Raw genomic sequence first — 14,371 nt, 5'->3', positions numbered from 1 at the left:
AGCTCATGCCTGACCTGTCCTCACTGCCCCTAACTGTTTTCTAAGGTGCTTTTTATTGAATTATCAGAGTGTAATGGAGGAGTCGATGAGAGCTGCCGTGGAGTTACAAGGCCAGGGCTTTGTGGGAGGAGGAAAGCAAAGCCCTGAAGTCTCCCTGGTCTGAGTGATGGTATAAAACATGAATTTTTACATAACTGAGGGGAAAAAAAATAAACGGACAAGCCGCCCCATGGGGGAAACGCCTCTTTCTGTATTTCCATTTTCTTGCTTAATGCACTGTCCTGCAGGAGCCTCAGTGGGAAAGGAAATACTGGAGCCTTTTCCCTCAAAGTCTCCTGGTGGGTTGAGGCAGAGAGAGCGCCAAGATGCAGAGATCCAAATGGCCTGGGCGTGTGCTCAGAAACCCATTAAAATGGAGGGGACAGGTTGGGGGGGGTGGTGGCTGGACTGACCTGAAACAGTGTCTTGGTTCAAGACAGTGCCTCTCCTCTGGGGTTGAGAAAGTAGCCTCAATGGGCTCAGATTCACTTTTAGCTCGGGGTGAAATATTGTAAACATGGTCTTCCCCATGAGCAAGGGGGAAAGGGGGTGGTCCGTTCCAAAGAACAACCTCCACACCCAACACTTACTGAGCAGTTGCTACCAGGCAACAAGCACTCTGCTTAGTGATTTTCTTATATTAGCTCCTAAGGACCCATTTATACAGATGAAAATACTGACTTGCCCAAAGTTGCACAGCTAGTGAGTGGCTGACTCCACACACTGTAGTGCTTTTGTTTGTTTGTTTGTTTTTGTATTTTTCCAGCTTTATTGTGATACAATTGACATATAACATTGTGTAAGTTTAAGGTGTACAAAATGTTGATTTGATACACTTACATATATTGCAAAATGATTACTACCATAGTAACTAACACTTACCTAACACATACCTAACTCATAGCTAACACCCCCATCATATCACATAATTACCATTTCTTTTTACACGTACTGTAGTTCTGATCATGATTCAAGGGTAAAGGGAAAGATGGTGTCCATTGCATGGGACATAGAAAGAGTTATTTGCAAATGAAAGGTTTGGGTGATCTCTAATGGATCTCTTCCAGTCAACATTAAAGGACAGATTGAAAACTGCAGCTCCAGCTGGCGATTTTGTGGGACCACATGAGGTGAAGTTAATAGAATAGGGGCTCTGGAATCAGAGGGAGGTGGGTTCCAGTCCTCTATCACTTCCTACTGGCTTCAAATTCTTTATGCCTCAGTTGTCTGGCTATCAAATGGGAATAATAACACAGCTCTTGTGTTGTTTTGAGATGAGATTAAATGAGATGGTTAATGTCATGCTTAGCACAGAGCCCGGCACAGTAACTTTTAATGCCCAGCACCTATTGTTAACTATTATTATCCCTCACCTCTGTATCGAGCTTTTGTGGTGCAGCAAACATTTGTCTTATTAATTGTATGACAACTTCACAACAACACAGGGAGGCTCGGTGATTATTATTCCCATTTGGAAGGTGGAGAAACTGAAGCTTTGAAGGGCGGGGGGGGGGGGCGGGGTCCCGCCCAGTGAATTGATTTGCAGATTCACGAACTGATGGAGATCTGAAGTTAAAAAGACAGAAGTAGTTAAAGAGTAAAATCCTTTCTGGTCCCAGGTGTTAGTGAGCCACCGCGAGGCTGGTATTCAAACCTGATGGTAATAGGAATCATGGAGCCCTATCCGCTGCTCTGACTCTACAATCCGGTCACCGGGTCGGCATGAGGCTGGGGGGCGGGAGCGGGGGCGGAGCGTCCGCCCAAGCCAGCGGAGGAAGCCCGAGGCCTTTCCGCGCCGGTCATTGGCTGCGGCCGGGCAGGTGCATCCTCAGCCAATCAGCGGTGCCGGAGGCGGGGCCGTCGAGGCTCACCTGGCTCCCGCGGCACTGCCCAGCTCAGTGGCGTCCGGAACCCTAAAGCACCTGTGAATTCGCGGAAGTTCTGCCAGACTCGAGCCCGGCCCAGCTCGGCCGGACCATACTCGACCCCCGCCCGGCCCGCCATGGGCCCTCCGTGCCGCAGCCTCTCTGCGCTCCTGCTGCTGCTGCTGCTGCAGGTACGTTGGGTCCCCTGACTTTGCAGGAGACGCCTTCCGGACCCACCAACCGCACCCCGGCCCCCAGCCCCTTCCTCTCTTTCGTCGTCCCTTTCTCTCTCCTGTCATCCCCAGTCCCTCTTCTTCCAAGAAAGTTTGGGTACAAAGGGCCTGAATGGCCTGGAAACTGCGCCGCGCTCTGGATTCCACGGAGAAGGGAGCGGGAGCGGGTGAGGGTGAAGGGCGAGCGCGGCTTTGCCTACTGCCTCCCGCAAATGCCTGAGGTGGGGGGGGGCACGCCTCACTGCAGCCTCCGGGGAGTCGGGTGGGCTAAGGGCGGGCAGCGGAGGGCATGGAGTAGGGTGGGCGTCGGGGTATGGGATAGGGGAGCCCTGGTGCAAGTCCGGGGGGAGCCGGGAGTAGTGGGAACGACCTCTGAGGTAAGGCAAGGGGAACCAATAGATAAAGAAGGCACCTGCCCTGTAAAGAAAGGGTGGTAAATAGGTATGGGGACGTCCCCGGGACAAGAAAGTAGGGTCAAAAGGGGTTGGAACGCCCCTCGGTCTGAGGAACTGGGCTTAAGAGTGGGAGCTCTCCCGGTATAGGGAAAGTGGAATTTGGAAGCGTAAAGATGCCTCCAATGAAATTAAAAAGGAGACTGGAAGGAAGGGGGTGCTAGGTCTGGAGAAGGTGACCCAGCAGCCGCCTCTCCTGGGAAGTCCTGGGGGCTTGGCGGCCACAGGTTTCCGAATGAAAGAGTTTGGCGTGGCTGCCTGCCCGGGGGGATGGGGATGGGCATGGGGGTGGGCCACTCCCACAGTCCTGGCGCCGGGAGCAAGGGAGGGGAGGCACTGTTGGTTTCGGTGTGGGCGGGAGGGGACCCTCTCAAGTCACCCGGGTTCCATATCTTTCTCCTACCCCAGGTCTCATCGTGGCTCTGCCAGGAGCCGGAGCCCTGCAATCCCGGCTTTGGCGCCGAGAGCTACACGTTCACCGTGCCCCGGCTGCACTTGGAGAGAGGCCGAGTCCTGGGCAGAGGTGAGGGCGCGCCGCAGTTGTCCCTGAGCGGGGTGGGGTGGGATTGGGAAGGGTCCGAGAAATTGCGCTCCCACACCCCTGGGCTGGACTGGGCGAGCCCCTTCTTCCGTGGCTCAGGTGACACCCCTTTGTAATTTACACAGATACAGGGATCTAAACTTTTGCCAAGATAGAGCAGTTGGGGTTGAGGGGGCTATCTTGTATGGTTGACTTAGTTATGGGGGGCACTTATTAGAGGCCTTCAGTGTGTCTCATATTGTCCTGACCACTTTATATATATAATTTTTTCAGGGCTACTTATTTTTTTACTTTTTAAAAGTTTTGGTTGCATTGGGTCTTCATTGCTACGTGAGGGCTCTTCTCTAGTTGTGGCGAGTGGGGGCTACTCTTTGTTGCCGTGCGCGGGCATCTCATTGTGCTGGCTTCTCTTGTTGCAGAGTAGGGGCTCTAGGTGCGTGGGCTTCAGTAGTTGTGGCTCGTGGGCTCTAGAGCGCAGGCTCAGTAGCTGTGGTGCACTGGCTTAGTTGCTCCGCGGCCTGTGGGATCTTCCTGGAACAGGGCTCGAACCCATGCCCCCTGCATTGGCAGGTGGATTCTTAGCCACTGCACCACCAGGGAAGCCCATCCTGACCACTTTGAGACAGTCTATCATTTCATGCTACAAAAACCTGATGTGTGGGAAGAGGGTGGGGGTGGGTGGTAATTCCCGTGGTACAGATGAGCAAATGTGAGGCTCAGGAGGGTGGAGCCCACTTGCCCCAGGTTCAGCAGAGCAAGAATCTGAGCTAGGACCTGAATCCTAGGCCCCATTCTGCAACATCTCTGGGATGACTGAGGAGCCCTCTCTTAGTCACCAGACTGTGGCTTTTGCTCATAGAGATGAAAACGTTTTGATACAGGTACCATACCCCCAAGGAATAATGGGGTGTGTGTGTTTGTGTGTGTGTGTGTGTGTGTGTGTGTGTGGTGTGTGTTTCAAAAACCTGGTAGCTCTGACTCAGGGAATGAAAACGGACACAGTGTGCCTCTGGGTCTTATCACTGTGATAATCAGGATTCTAGAGTTTGCTTTGTTTCACTTCACTATTGCCCAGGAGTGAGAGCAAGGGAATGTTGGTTTCTCTTCTGGTTTCACTGATTCCCAGGCGCTTATTTCCTACCAAAGGACTTTCTCTTCCCTCTTGATTTAGTTGATAGGGCAAGTATCATAACAATAAAAGAAACACTTTTTGAAATGAGAAATCACCCACAATTCCCCTAAGGCAATTCACTATTTATTCTTCCAGTCTTTGGCCATGTGGAAAATCTACAGCAATCATGCTGTTGTCTGAAATTTTTTTTGAACTTTGAAAGTTGTTCCAACAGTAGGAGACTTTTTTTTTTAAACAGCTTGATTGATTAAACATATTTGCTTTTCTGAGTCACGTCTGTGTTGTGTGGAGCTTTCTATTGGGTCAGAAAGGAAGTGTTGTCTGCCTGGTTTTGCAGTGGGTCCACCATTACTCGGCCAGTCTCTGCTTGATGTTCTGCCCGGCCCTATGCTGGGCCCCTGGGAGTGATTGAGGAGATATAGGGCTACTTCATCCCTGCCCCTGGTATTTCACACTCCAGCAGGTTGCTAAGAAATGTCCCAGGACCCGCTTAGAGAACATTGTGGGACATGGGCACTTAGGTGGCAGAGTGTGGGTGCCCTGGGGTGTTCTGGTGGGTATCAGTGGGCAGTGAAGACTGGCTTCTGGGATGAGGCAAAGTTGACTGAACCTTGAATTCGGGGCAAGGGTTAGAAATGGTGTGTGCATCTGTGTATGAGGTGTTGCAACACAGGTGTTGGTCACTTTGTTTTCCTTCACCAAGACATCTTTGTAGCACCAAGGGTGGGTTAGTCTAGTTTTTATTCCCACCACCACCACCACCAAGCTTTTGTATCTGACCAGTAATAGTATTATTACATGTTAACAATAACATAAATATTATTATTAATAGCCCCACCTATTGGCTTTTGAACCAGACTCTGGGACAAGCACTTTACCTATTTTACCTCATTGAACTGTGTGACGGGGGGGTGGGGTGGGTACCATTGTTATTTCTGTTTTGAGATGAGGAGACTGAAGCATAAGGCAATTTCTTGACCTGCTCAGGGAGCCACAGCCGGTCTTTCTCCCATTCTTCACGCTTCTCAATAATCTCGAAAAAAAAAGACAGAGGGTATTTGGGGAGTTCGTGTCCATCGTGAAATAGGCATCATCCTCCCTATGTACCCTGGAGAGCAGAGGTGTTGATAGGGCGGGACCCCGAGGGGGCTGGTGGTTATGGAGGTGGGCCAGACCTGGTGGGAAGTGGAAGGGACCTATAGCTGGTAGTGTTGGTGGGAGAAGTATCCTCTGGAAGCTGCTTGTGTGGCTGGTTCCAGTTCCCTTTATGTCCACGTACCCAGCCCCAATCAACAGATTTCCTGACATGTAATTTTTTTGGCCTTTTTGGACGATGGGGTCTCCTACCACTCCAATGTGGAATCAGATGAAAGTGCCCTTCTGGTAAAATCACACATGCGATCTCAGGGAACTGGCTTTGTGATTGAAAAAGGCAGCCAGGATTTAGGGAGGTGACCTCATTCTCTTTGGACAGTCCAGGAAGATGGAGGCATGCAACATTAGTACCAGGTTTAAACATTGGCCCTGTGGGGAATTTGCTGCATGAGGGTCTGAGAACAAGGAGCCTATTGCGTTATGTCCACAGGTGGCTGAAGAGTGTCACAAATAGGGTTTTGATTAAACTTAGGGGATCCTGGGGTGGTTTTCTGGGGTCGTTCCTGCGCCCTGTGAGAAGGCCAACCTCACAGTCTCACTCAGCTTTGTGTTCCTTTGATTTCTCTCTACGTTTTAGAATGGAGAACGTACATACAAACGACACCAAAACCACAACTGTAAACTGGTTCTTTAGAGTTTCTGATTATTTTCCTTTTTTTTTTTTTTTTTTTAAAGCACAAACTGGTTTGAAAAACCCAGGCTGTTAGACAGTTTCCAATCTCAGGATAATACTTGTGCACTCAGCTTTCAGTTGATTGAGGGGTGGGAAAAAAAGCAGGCAGGCTTTCAAACCGATGGTTTCCTTGCTTTGCTTCCTCCTCCACCTGACCTTGGGCAAACAGGGCTTATATTTTGGGTTTGAGCTCTGATTGCTTGATGGATTGACCTTGCTCACAGGCATCCAGCTGTAAGGATTAAATACACCCATTTCCTCCTCCTTCTAAAAGATGTGCTGAACGGTGATGGAAACGGTATGCAGGCCCCCTCATTAAACTAGGCTTTATCTATCTATCTATCTATTTATTTATTTATGGCTGTGTTGGGTCTTCGTTGCTGCATGCAGGCTTTCTCTAGTTGCGGTGAGCGGGGGCTACTCTTCCTTGCGGTGCGGGGACTTCTCATTGCGGTGGCTTCTCTTGTTGCAGAGCACGGGCTCTAGGCGCGCGGGCTTCAGTAGTTGCGGCACGTGGGCTCAGTAGTTGTGGCACGCGGGCTCTAGAGTGCAGGCTCAGTAGTTGTGGCACACGGGCTTAGTTGCTCCGCGGCATGTGGGATCCTCCGCGACCAGGGATCGAACCTGTGTCCCCTGCATTGGCAGGTGGATTCTCAACAAGTGTACCACCAAGGAAGTCCCTAAACTAGGCTTTAAAAAACAAATACAGAAGCCTGCTTTGGGGTCACCTTACGTCATAGGATCCCTACTCCCTCATCCCTCCAACTCCTAAACATCACTTCCCTGTTACTCACATCTGTGTCAGTGGTTGGTGCAAATCTCCCTGGGGAAGGAGACTAATGAGTCATTCTCCTGCCCTTGCCTTTGTGTCTCACAAGGAGTGGCAGAAAGTCCTGAGCCCTGCAAAGCCATCTAAGGAAGGCTGGCACCTGCTGCTTCTGTACGGGGCCTCTAGACCTGCCTATCCTCTCAGCCAGGTGTTTATGGAAATCCCTGTTTGCTTTCTGGGGCTTTTTATTGGGTGAGCCTTTTCCTCCTAAATGCTCCTTCTAAGCCTTCCAAGTGCAGCCCCAGATAAGCCGGATGCTGAAGCAATCAGCTCTCACATCTCCCAGAAGCTGCCCATACCCAGAAATCCCTAAGAGACACCCATCACAATCCAGACTTTCTGGGTTTCCACTCTGCCTCAACCCCCATCTTCTTTCAGGGCTGTAGACTTTCAAGGAAGGGAATGGGCTAGGGCTGGTCAGGATAGTTCCATGAGTATGAAAGACCAGGTATGAATTTCAGCTACTAGCTGTGTGACCTTGGGTAAATCACTTTGCTTCTAAGAGCCTGTTTCCCATCTGTAAAATTGGGGGGTGGGGTGGGCAATAATACTTACAGGTTTGTTGTGAGGATTAAATATGCATATTTGTTTATTCGTTTAGATTCTCTTGTCAACACACGTGGGTGCCTATTGAGTGTCAGCACTGGGCTGGACCCTGGGATTACAGTAATGAATAAAGCCGAGTGGGCTGAACGTAAAGTGAGTGAGAAGGATGTTAAGGAAACAGGAAGGAGTCATTCAATGGTGGCTCATATTTCTTAGGGAAAGAGTAGGCACTCGTATTATTTTCAACAAATGAATGAATGAATGAATATTTACTACCTCATACCTTGGCTTATTTTCTTCCTCTCAAACTGTGGCCTTGGGCCAGCGCTCAACGTTGATTGTAATTGGCAGGGAGAGCTGCGTCTGTTAGAACTTTCTAAGATGCTTGTGAAGGCTGCATGCCCAGCCAGTGGCTCTTGAAGCCAGACCATAGTGATAAGTGTGTCCCAGGGATACAGTGTACTTAGTGCTTCCCTCTGAAAGCCACGGAGGGCAGAGAGGGGAGACCTCAAACTCGATTCTGGAAATGGAAGGGCAGTTAGACACTTTAAAGTGTTTTTTTTGTCTTTGGTCCATTAAAAAAAAATTGTGGTGGTGTCTCTCTCTCTCTCCCTCCCCCCCCCCCCCCCCCCCTCTCTCTCTCTCTCTCTCTCTCTCCCTCCCCCCCCCCCTCTCTCTCTCCCCCTCCCCTCCCTCTCCCCTCCCTCTCCCCTCCCTCTCCCCTCCCTCTCCCCTCACCTTTTCTCTCTTACTATTGTAAGTTTTCCTTTTATATACTTCAGCTTTTGCTTGTTACTGTTGGGAGCGTTTTAAGCCCCCTCTTTCTGCATTTTTCCTCTTCCCTTTCCTTCCTGTATCTACCTCCATTCTCCACTCCTCCCCCACCTCCCAAGGCCCAAGAACATTTAGAAGGTTCTTGAGTCAGACTGCCTAGATTGAAATCCAGGTAATGCCCCTTGCCAGCTGAGGGACATTGGCCAGGGACTTTCTAAGCCTTAGATTCCCCTTCTGTAAAATGGGCATAATAGTTCCCATGTCACAGTGTATATTAAGTGCCCAATGAATATTACATATTAAAGCCCCTGGAGTATTTGGTGCCTTCTGTTTGAGACTCTCCCTTGTTTTACCTTTGGTTCAAACGTTTCCCTGTGCTCTCTCCCACCCGGCAAACCAGCCAAACCAGTTTCCTCACTCTCCCTGTTTCTGTGTTAAAGCAAACACTGCTCTGCAAACAGCAAACAGTGACTAGACCAAAGTGCCCTTTGCTAGGAAAGGAAACGCTGCGGCGTTTTCTTGCTTGCCACTGTGCAGTGTGCTTGGGAAGGGCTGGAGTGGGGTTGTCTGTGGACCTGCCCATGAATATTGTTCAGAATTGGGGTGGGAGGAGTGGGCAAGGTACAACTGGGTCCGGGTGGGGGGGTGCAGGAAATCAGGGTGACCTTGAACCTGGCAGCTTTTGCTTGGTTTTTAAACATATTTCATAATACACATGGCTTAAGGGTGCCTGTCTTTTCCCCATTGCCAAAAAACGCTCTGCCCCAGCCTCTGAGACCATGGTTTACCCACATGGCGAAGCATCACATCACCTGGAGCACTTCAAAAACCTGAAAATTCACTGAGCTGCAGTCTCTGAAGGTGGGGTTCTGACATGGCATTTTTAAAAGCTCCCCAGGAGTCCGCTGCCACCTGATTCATCGCCCTGGACAACTCCAGTGGCGAGATCAGGAATGTTTGATGAATAAATACCCAGTGCCGGCCAGGGTGTGGGCATCTGGTTGCCCATCCTGAGGCCAAGGATCCAAGGGCACCCTTGATCAGGGAAGGATACGGCTGGTCGACCTGCTGTGCTGGTGAAGGAGAGCTCTGCGGGCGCAAATTAGAGCAGACGGGGTGGAGATGGGGGGTGCCCAGAGAAGCAGCCAGTGCTGGGGGCCCTCAGGGAGATTCCAGGAATTCTCTGATGCGCCCCCTCCCTCAGTGGCTAATTCCAATATACTGGAGAATGTCACTGGGGTGGGAAGATATTCAGAGGATGTTTTCTGAGCGAGGGGTGCTCAGTTTTACCCCCTGGATCTTGGTGAATGAGAGGACATCCTTTGCTGGGAATAGAGGAGAAAGTAGGAGCAAGTTGGGGAAGGAAAATTTGTTCTTGGTTAGGAAAGTGTTAAGTTTGAAGGACCCAGAAGTGGCATCATCTTGAGGGTATTTGGGAATCTCAGGGCTGGAGCTTGGGAGAACAGCAGGCACCAGTTTCAGTAGGAATTTGTATAGGACAGTGGTCTTTTTTCCTTAGTCTTGTGTCAATAGATGCAGAGGTTTTACAGGGACCCCCACACTGGAGGAGAACATAATGGAAGGGCTATGCTGAGAGTATTTATTTGGAGGCGGCCAACAAATAAAAATACAAGTATTTGTTTCTAACCAGTGTCAGGAGTGGGGCCTGCAAAAGTGGGTCCTCACAGACCTGATAGCTTGGTTAAGCCTCACGGTGGCCCAAGACGGAAACTGTCATTATCTCCTACAGACTCAGAAGTTGGACAACTTGTCTGAGGTCACCCAGCCAGGTAGTGGCAGAGCTGGACTTCTGTCTTCTAAAACCCGTGCCCTTTCCCACGCCCTCGACTGCCTCGTTGCCAAACTGCATCTCCAGTGAAACTAATTCACCTTTCTAAGGCGAGTTCCTCCCGCCCTTTGGAAAAGAGGTCTTTACACCTTTTGCATCTTGCTACTTTTAATTGTGTTGCTAGAATTCAGGCTTTTTTTTTTTTGCCTCTGAAGCACCTCTTTTGTCTTTCTCCTCTGAGCCATTTTCAGCCTCTGTCCCTTTTGACTTTCACTTCCTAAAAATGCTAGGTGAACTGCACTTCTTTTACTTTCTTCTTTTCGACTTTCTGAGTCTCTGAAAATGCAATTATACTGGCATTCATGGTGGGTTGGGAGGGAACCTGTCCTAAACAAACTCATGTTCCAAGTGGAACCAACTCAAGGTGTGGGCACCAGGCAGAGGTCTGGCTGTGGATCTGTCCACACTGGGAATAGACGGAGTGTGCCCAGATCCCTGTGAGCTCAGATGTTACTGCTGGGAACTTCTGGGGTCTGCCTGAAGAGTTGAACCTGTTCCCATGAGGAAAATCATAAATGGTGGCCAGTACAGGACCCCGTGGGATAACTGGCCAAGGTCTAGATAATAATTAGTGGGCTTTGTAATTAGAAGAGCTTGTAGCAATCCAACAGCCTTTCAGATTTATGATACTTGGGCAGGTTGAAGGCTAAGAAGAACAACTGTTTGTGTGGTTTGGTACTCAGACTCCCAGGATAGTTTTCCCCAATGACGTTTTTGAGTGTCTTCACCTCGATGTTGCAACAGCCTCCTTTCTGGTCTTCTTGCTTCCTCTGCCCCTCTACCAACAGTCTTTTCTCCACTCAGCAGTCAGTGATGGTTTTTAAAATTTAAGTTAGAAAGCATCACACCTACTCAAAATCCGCCAGTGGTTTCCCATTTCACACAGAACGAAAGCCAATGTTTTCTATGACTTACAAGCCTTCCATGATCTGCTTCCCCGCCCACCTCCACCGCTTACCTCTTGTCCTGACTGTACTTAGAACACACCAGGCACATTTCTACCTCAGGGCCTTTGCACTGGCTATTACCTCTGTCAATAATAGTTTCCCCCTGCTACCTGCATGGCTCACTCCTTTATGTCTTAACTTCTCTGCTCAAGTGTCACCCTCTTAATGAGGTCTTTCTTGAACACCCTATTTGAGGCAGTAACCCTTTCCCCCTTCTTTGCTTTGTTTTCCTCTGTAGCTCTTTTCACCATCTAACATGTATTTCACCTGTCTATTGTCTTTCTCCTCCCACTAGAACAAAAGTTCTAAGAGGGGGACTTCCCTGGTGGTCCAGTGGTTAAGACTCCATGCTCCCATTGCAGGGGGCCCAGGTTCGATCCCTGGTCAGGGAACTAGATCCCTCATGCTGCAACTAATATCCCACGTGCCACAACTAAGACCCAACACAGCCACATAAATAAATAAATATTAAAAACAAAAAACAAACAACAAAAAAACTCCAGGAGGCCAGGGGCTTTTGTCTTGTTGAGTTCACCGGCTGTATTGCACCTGGAACTGTTCCTGGCCCATAGTAGGTGTCAGTAACTATTTGTTGAATGAAGGAATGAGGTTTCAGAGTGTATATATAGGTCCGTACATATCTTTTGCTTTTAGAAGCTATTCCACTGTGCCTTTTTCCAAAAAATAAAATGAGATCTAATTGACACGTAACATAGTAGTTTCAGGTGTTGTCGTGCTTTCTGTTTTAAAGAAAAGAGGGAACTTTCTCAGTACCAGCCACAGAAAGGACACAAGGAGAAGGGGATGTTCTCAGGGCATGTGTCTCCACTTGGCACTCCCCAGTTTCTCTGAGCCCTGCACACTGCTGGTGTAACCTTACCTCATTGTCTTGTCACAAAACAGCTTGCAGTCTAGAGTGTAAAGGTCAGATGAGCCATTTCTGCCCCACACTTCTTGGTGTAAGGAAGCACCAGATCAAAATCTAAACAGAGATCTGAGCCGCCAGGGCCATCTGTTTGGTTTCCTATTGTCTGGTGACACCTTCCTTGAGCAAGGCTTCCAGATACACCCAACACCTTTCTCCTGGGTATCGGCAGCATCCTTCAGGCCCATTAATTGTTCAAGACCCAGTTTCCATTCTTCCAGTTTTTGGCAATGCGCAGGAACCTGAAGGGAGCTTGTAAAGAGATGCAAAAAACTCAACGACAATGATCTACGGCTAACTCAATCATCTCACGGCCAAGACAAAAATCTCACAGCTCCGAAATTCATCTGATCAATAAATATTCATTGAGAGAGTATTATAGGGTAGTATCTTATAAATCTTTATGTAAGATGCATCACTTCGCCTTCAGCAATATAATGCCTAATGGGCAGAGTTGCCAGATTGAACATCAAAAATATAGGATGCTTTATTTGCCTTCAAATGGTTTGTATCAATTATTGCTCAAATTAAAGTGGCCACCATCTGCAAATGGGAAAAAAAAAATACAGGATGCCCAGTTACATTTGAATTTCAGGTAAACAATGACTGATTTTTTAGTATCAGTATGTCCCATGCAATATTTGAGACATACTAAAAAAATTGTTTCATCCTCTCTTCTTATCCTAAGCAACATTGTACAGATAGTACTAGTACGTACTATGTGTCCAGAACTCTTCCCAGATGCTGTCTCTCTCCCTTACACCTCACAAAACCACTGAGAATTGACAGACCCTGAGCAGCTGCGTGAGAGAGTGTAGTTCACTAGGACAGGAAGTGGGAGAGCCTGGCCGCGTGTTCAGTGGCTGTTGGACTCCAAAGTCTGTGCTCTTTACCGCAAGAAAGGCCAACTAACCAGATGGTCTGTGAGCAGCCAGGTGAAGGTGATGGATAGTTCCTGCTCTGAATGTCTCGGGGAGAGAAGTCCCTTGGGACGACGGAGGCATTTGTTTGTTCAAGGAATAAATTTGTTGGGCACCTATCTAGCACTGCGCTAGGTGTTGAGGATGTAACAGGAAAAAGACAAAAGTCCCTGTCCTCTTGGACTTCCTTCCCTTCTAATTGGAGGAGATAGGAGGAGGCAATTGGATGGTGGTCTATGGAAGGGAAAGAAAATACTGCAGGAAGGGTGATAAGAATTATGTGTGTTGGGGTGGAGGGATTTGGGGGCTGGAGGGATTGGAGAAAGGTTGTCACTAAGAAGAATGACATTTGTGTAAAGACCTGAAGAAGTGAGATGCTCGATTGGTAATTAGGATTGGGCTGTTTCTTGAGAGAGCTGGAATTCCCACATTCTTTAAGTCCGTATTGGTGCTATTTTAAAAAATTAATTAATTAAAAAAAATTAATTAATTTATGGCTGCGCTGGGTCTTCATAGCTGCGTGCAGGCTTTCTCTAGTTGGCGGCGAGCAGGAGCTACTCTTCATTGCTGTGCATGGACTTCTTGTTGCTGTGGCTTCTCTTGTTGCAGAGCACGGACTCCAGGCACGTGGGCTTTACTAGTTGCAGCACGCGGGCTCAGTAGTTGTGGTGCGTGAGCCCTAGAGTGTGCTGGCTTCAGTAGTTGCGGTGTACGGGCTCAGTAGTTGTGGCATGTGGGCTCAGTAGTTGTGGCTCGCGGGCTTAGTTGCTCCGCGGCACGTGGGATTTTCTCACACCAGGGATTGAACCCGTGTCCCCTGCATTGGCGGATGGATTCTTAACCACTGGACCACCAGGGAAGTCCCTTGGTGCCATTTAAAGACAATACTCTGGGCAGGCATTTTTCTAGAATAATCCTGAGAGCTAATTGTTACCATATCTCCTTTAAAGGGTATTGGATTCAAACCAGGATCCAGTGTTCTTTCCAAGCTACCCCTCCCCTTGGCCTGTTGCCCAAGAGGAGTATGGCTTTACGTCTAGTTTATGGCAGAGGGATGAAACTTCTCTGGCAGAATGTTTTTGGGGCGGCGGGGCGGAGGGGTTACATGTATACCAGTGTCCCAGGACCTGCTAGTTAGAATGAAGCCTGGTTTCAGTATGAGGATTTTCAGACAGCAAACTTCTTCCCCCACAAATTCTTCATCACAATTGTGTGGGCGTCTTTGAAAGGGAATGATTTGACCAACTTGTTTGTGGAAAAGTTGTGGCTTTTCCATAGAGAACGTCATCACTTGAGTCAGCTTGGGACAATAACCTGGGCCCTATTGACAGGTGGGGCGGGGCCCTGAATCACTGCCATCCTGGTGAGGTTATCAGTATCAGAGGTTGAATGACTCCGTGACATCACCCTCTCATGGTCACAGGTACTTTAGGTGCCTGCTTTTACTCATATCCCGGGAGATACTGGCCCTAGATCTTTGCACTCTTAACG

The 14,371-nt window shown here is 48.8% G+C and overlaps 1 protein-coding gene across 1 annotated transcript in view; it reads left to right on the top strand.

The window, feature by feature from the left end:
- The first annotated feature begins 1,932 nt into the window (after positions 1-1,932).
- Positions 1,933-14,371, top strand: part of CDH1 (cadherin 1) — a 78,906-nt gene continuing 66,467 nt past the window's right edge. Inside the window, exons 1-2 of the mRNA XM_027119470.1 lie at positions 1,933-2,095; positions 2,998-3,112. Of these exons, the coding sequence (XP_026975271.1) occupies positions 2,042-2,095; positions 2,998-3,112 (169 nt within the window). The 5' untranslated portion in view covers positions 1,933-2,041. The remainder of the gene's footprint in view (positions 2,096-2,997; positions 3,113-14,371) is intronic.

The sequence above is a fragment of the Aethalodelphis obliquidens genome, unplaced genomic scaffold, assembly GCF_003676395.1.
Source record: "Aethalodelphis obliquidens isolate GAN/ISIS:26980383/991018 unplaced genomic scaffold, ASM367639v1 scaffold20, whole genome shotgun sequence".
In the NCBI taxonomy this organism is placed as follows: Eukaryota; Metazoa; Chordata; class Mammalia; order Artiodactyla; family Delphinidae; genus Aethalodelphis; species Aethalodelphis obliquidens.
The sequence above is the reverse complement of the archived record's forward strand: the minus strand, read 5'-3'. Positions and strand labels throughout refer to the sequence as shown.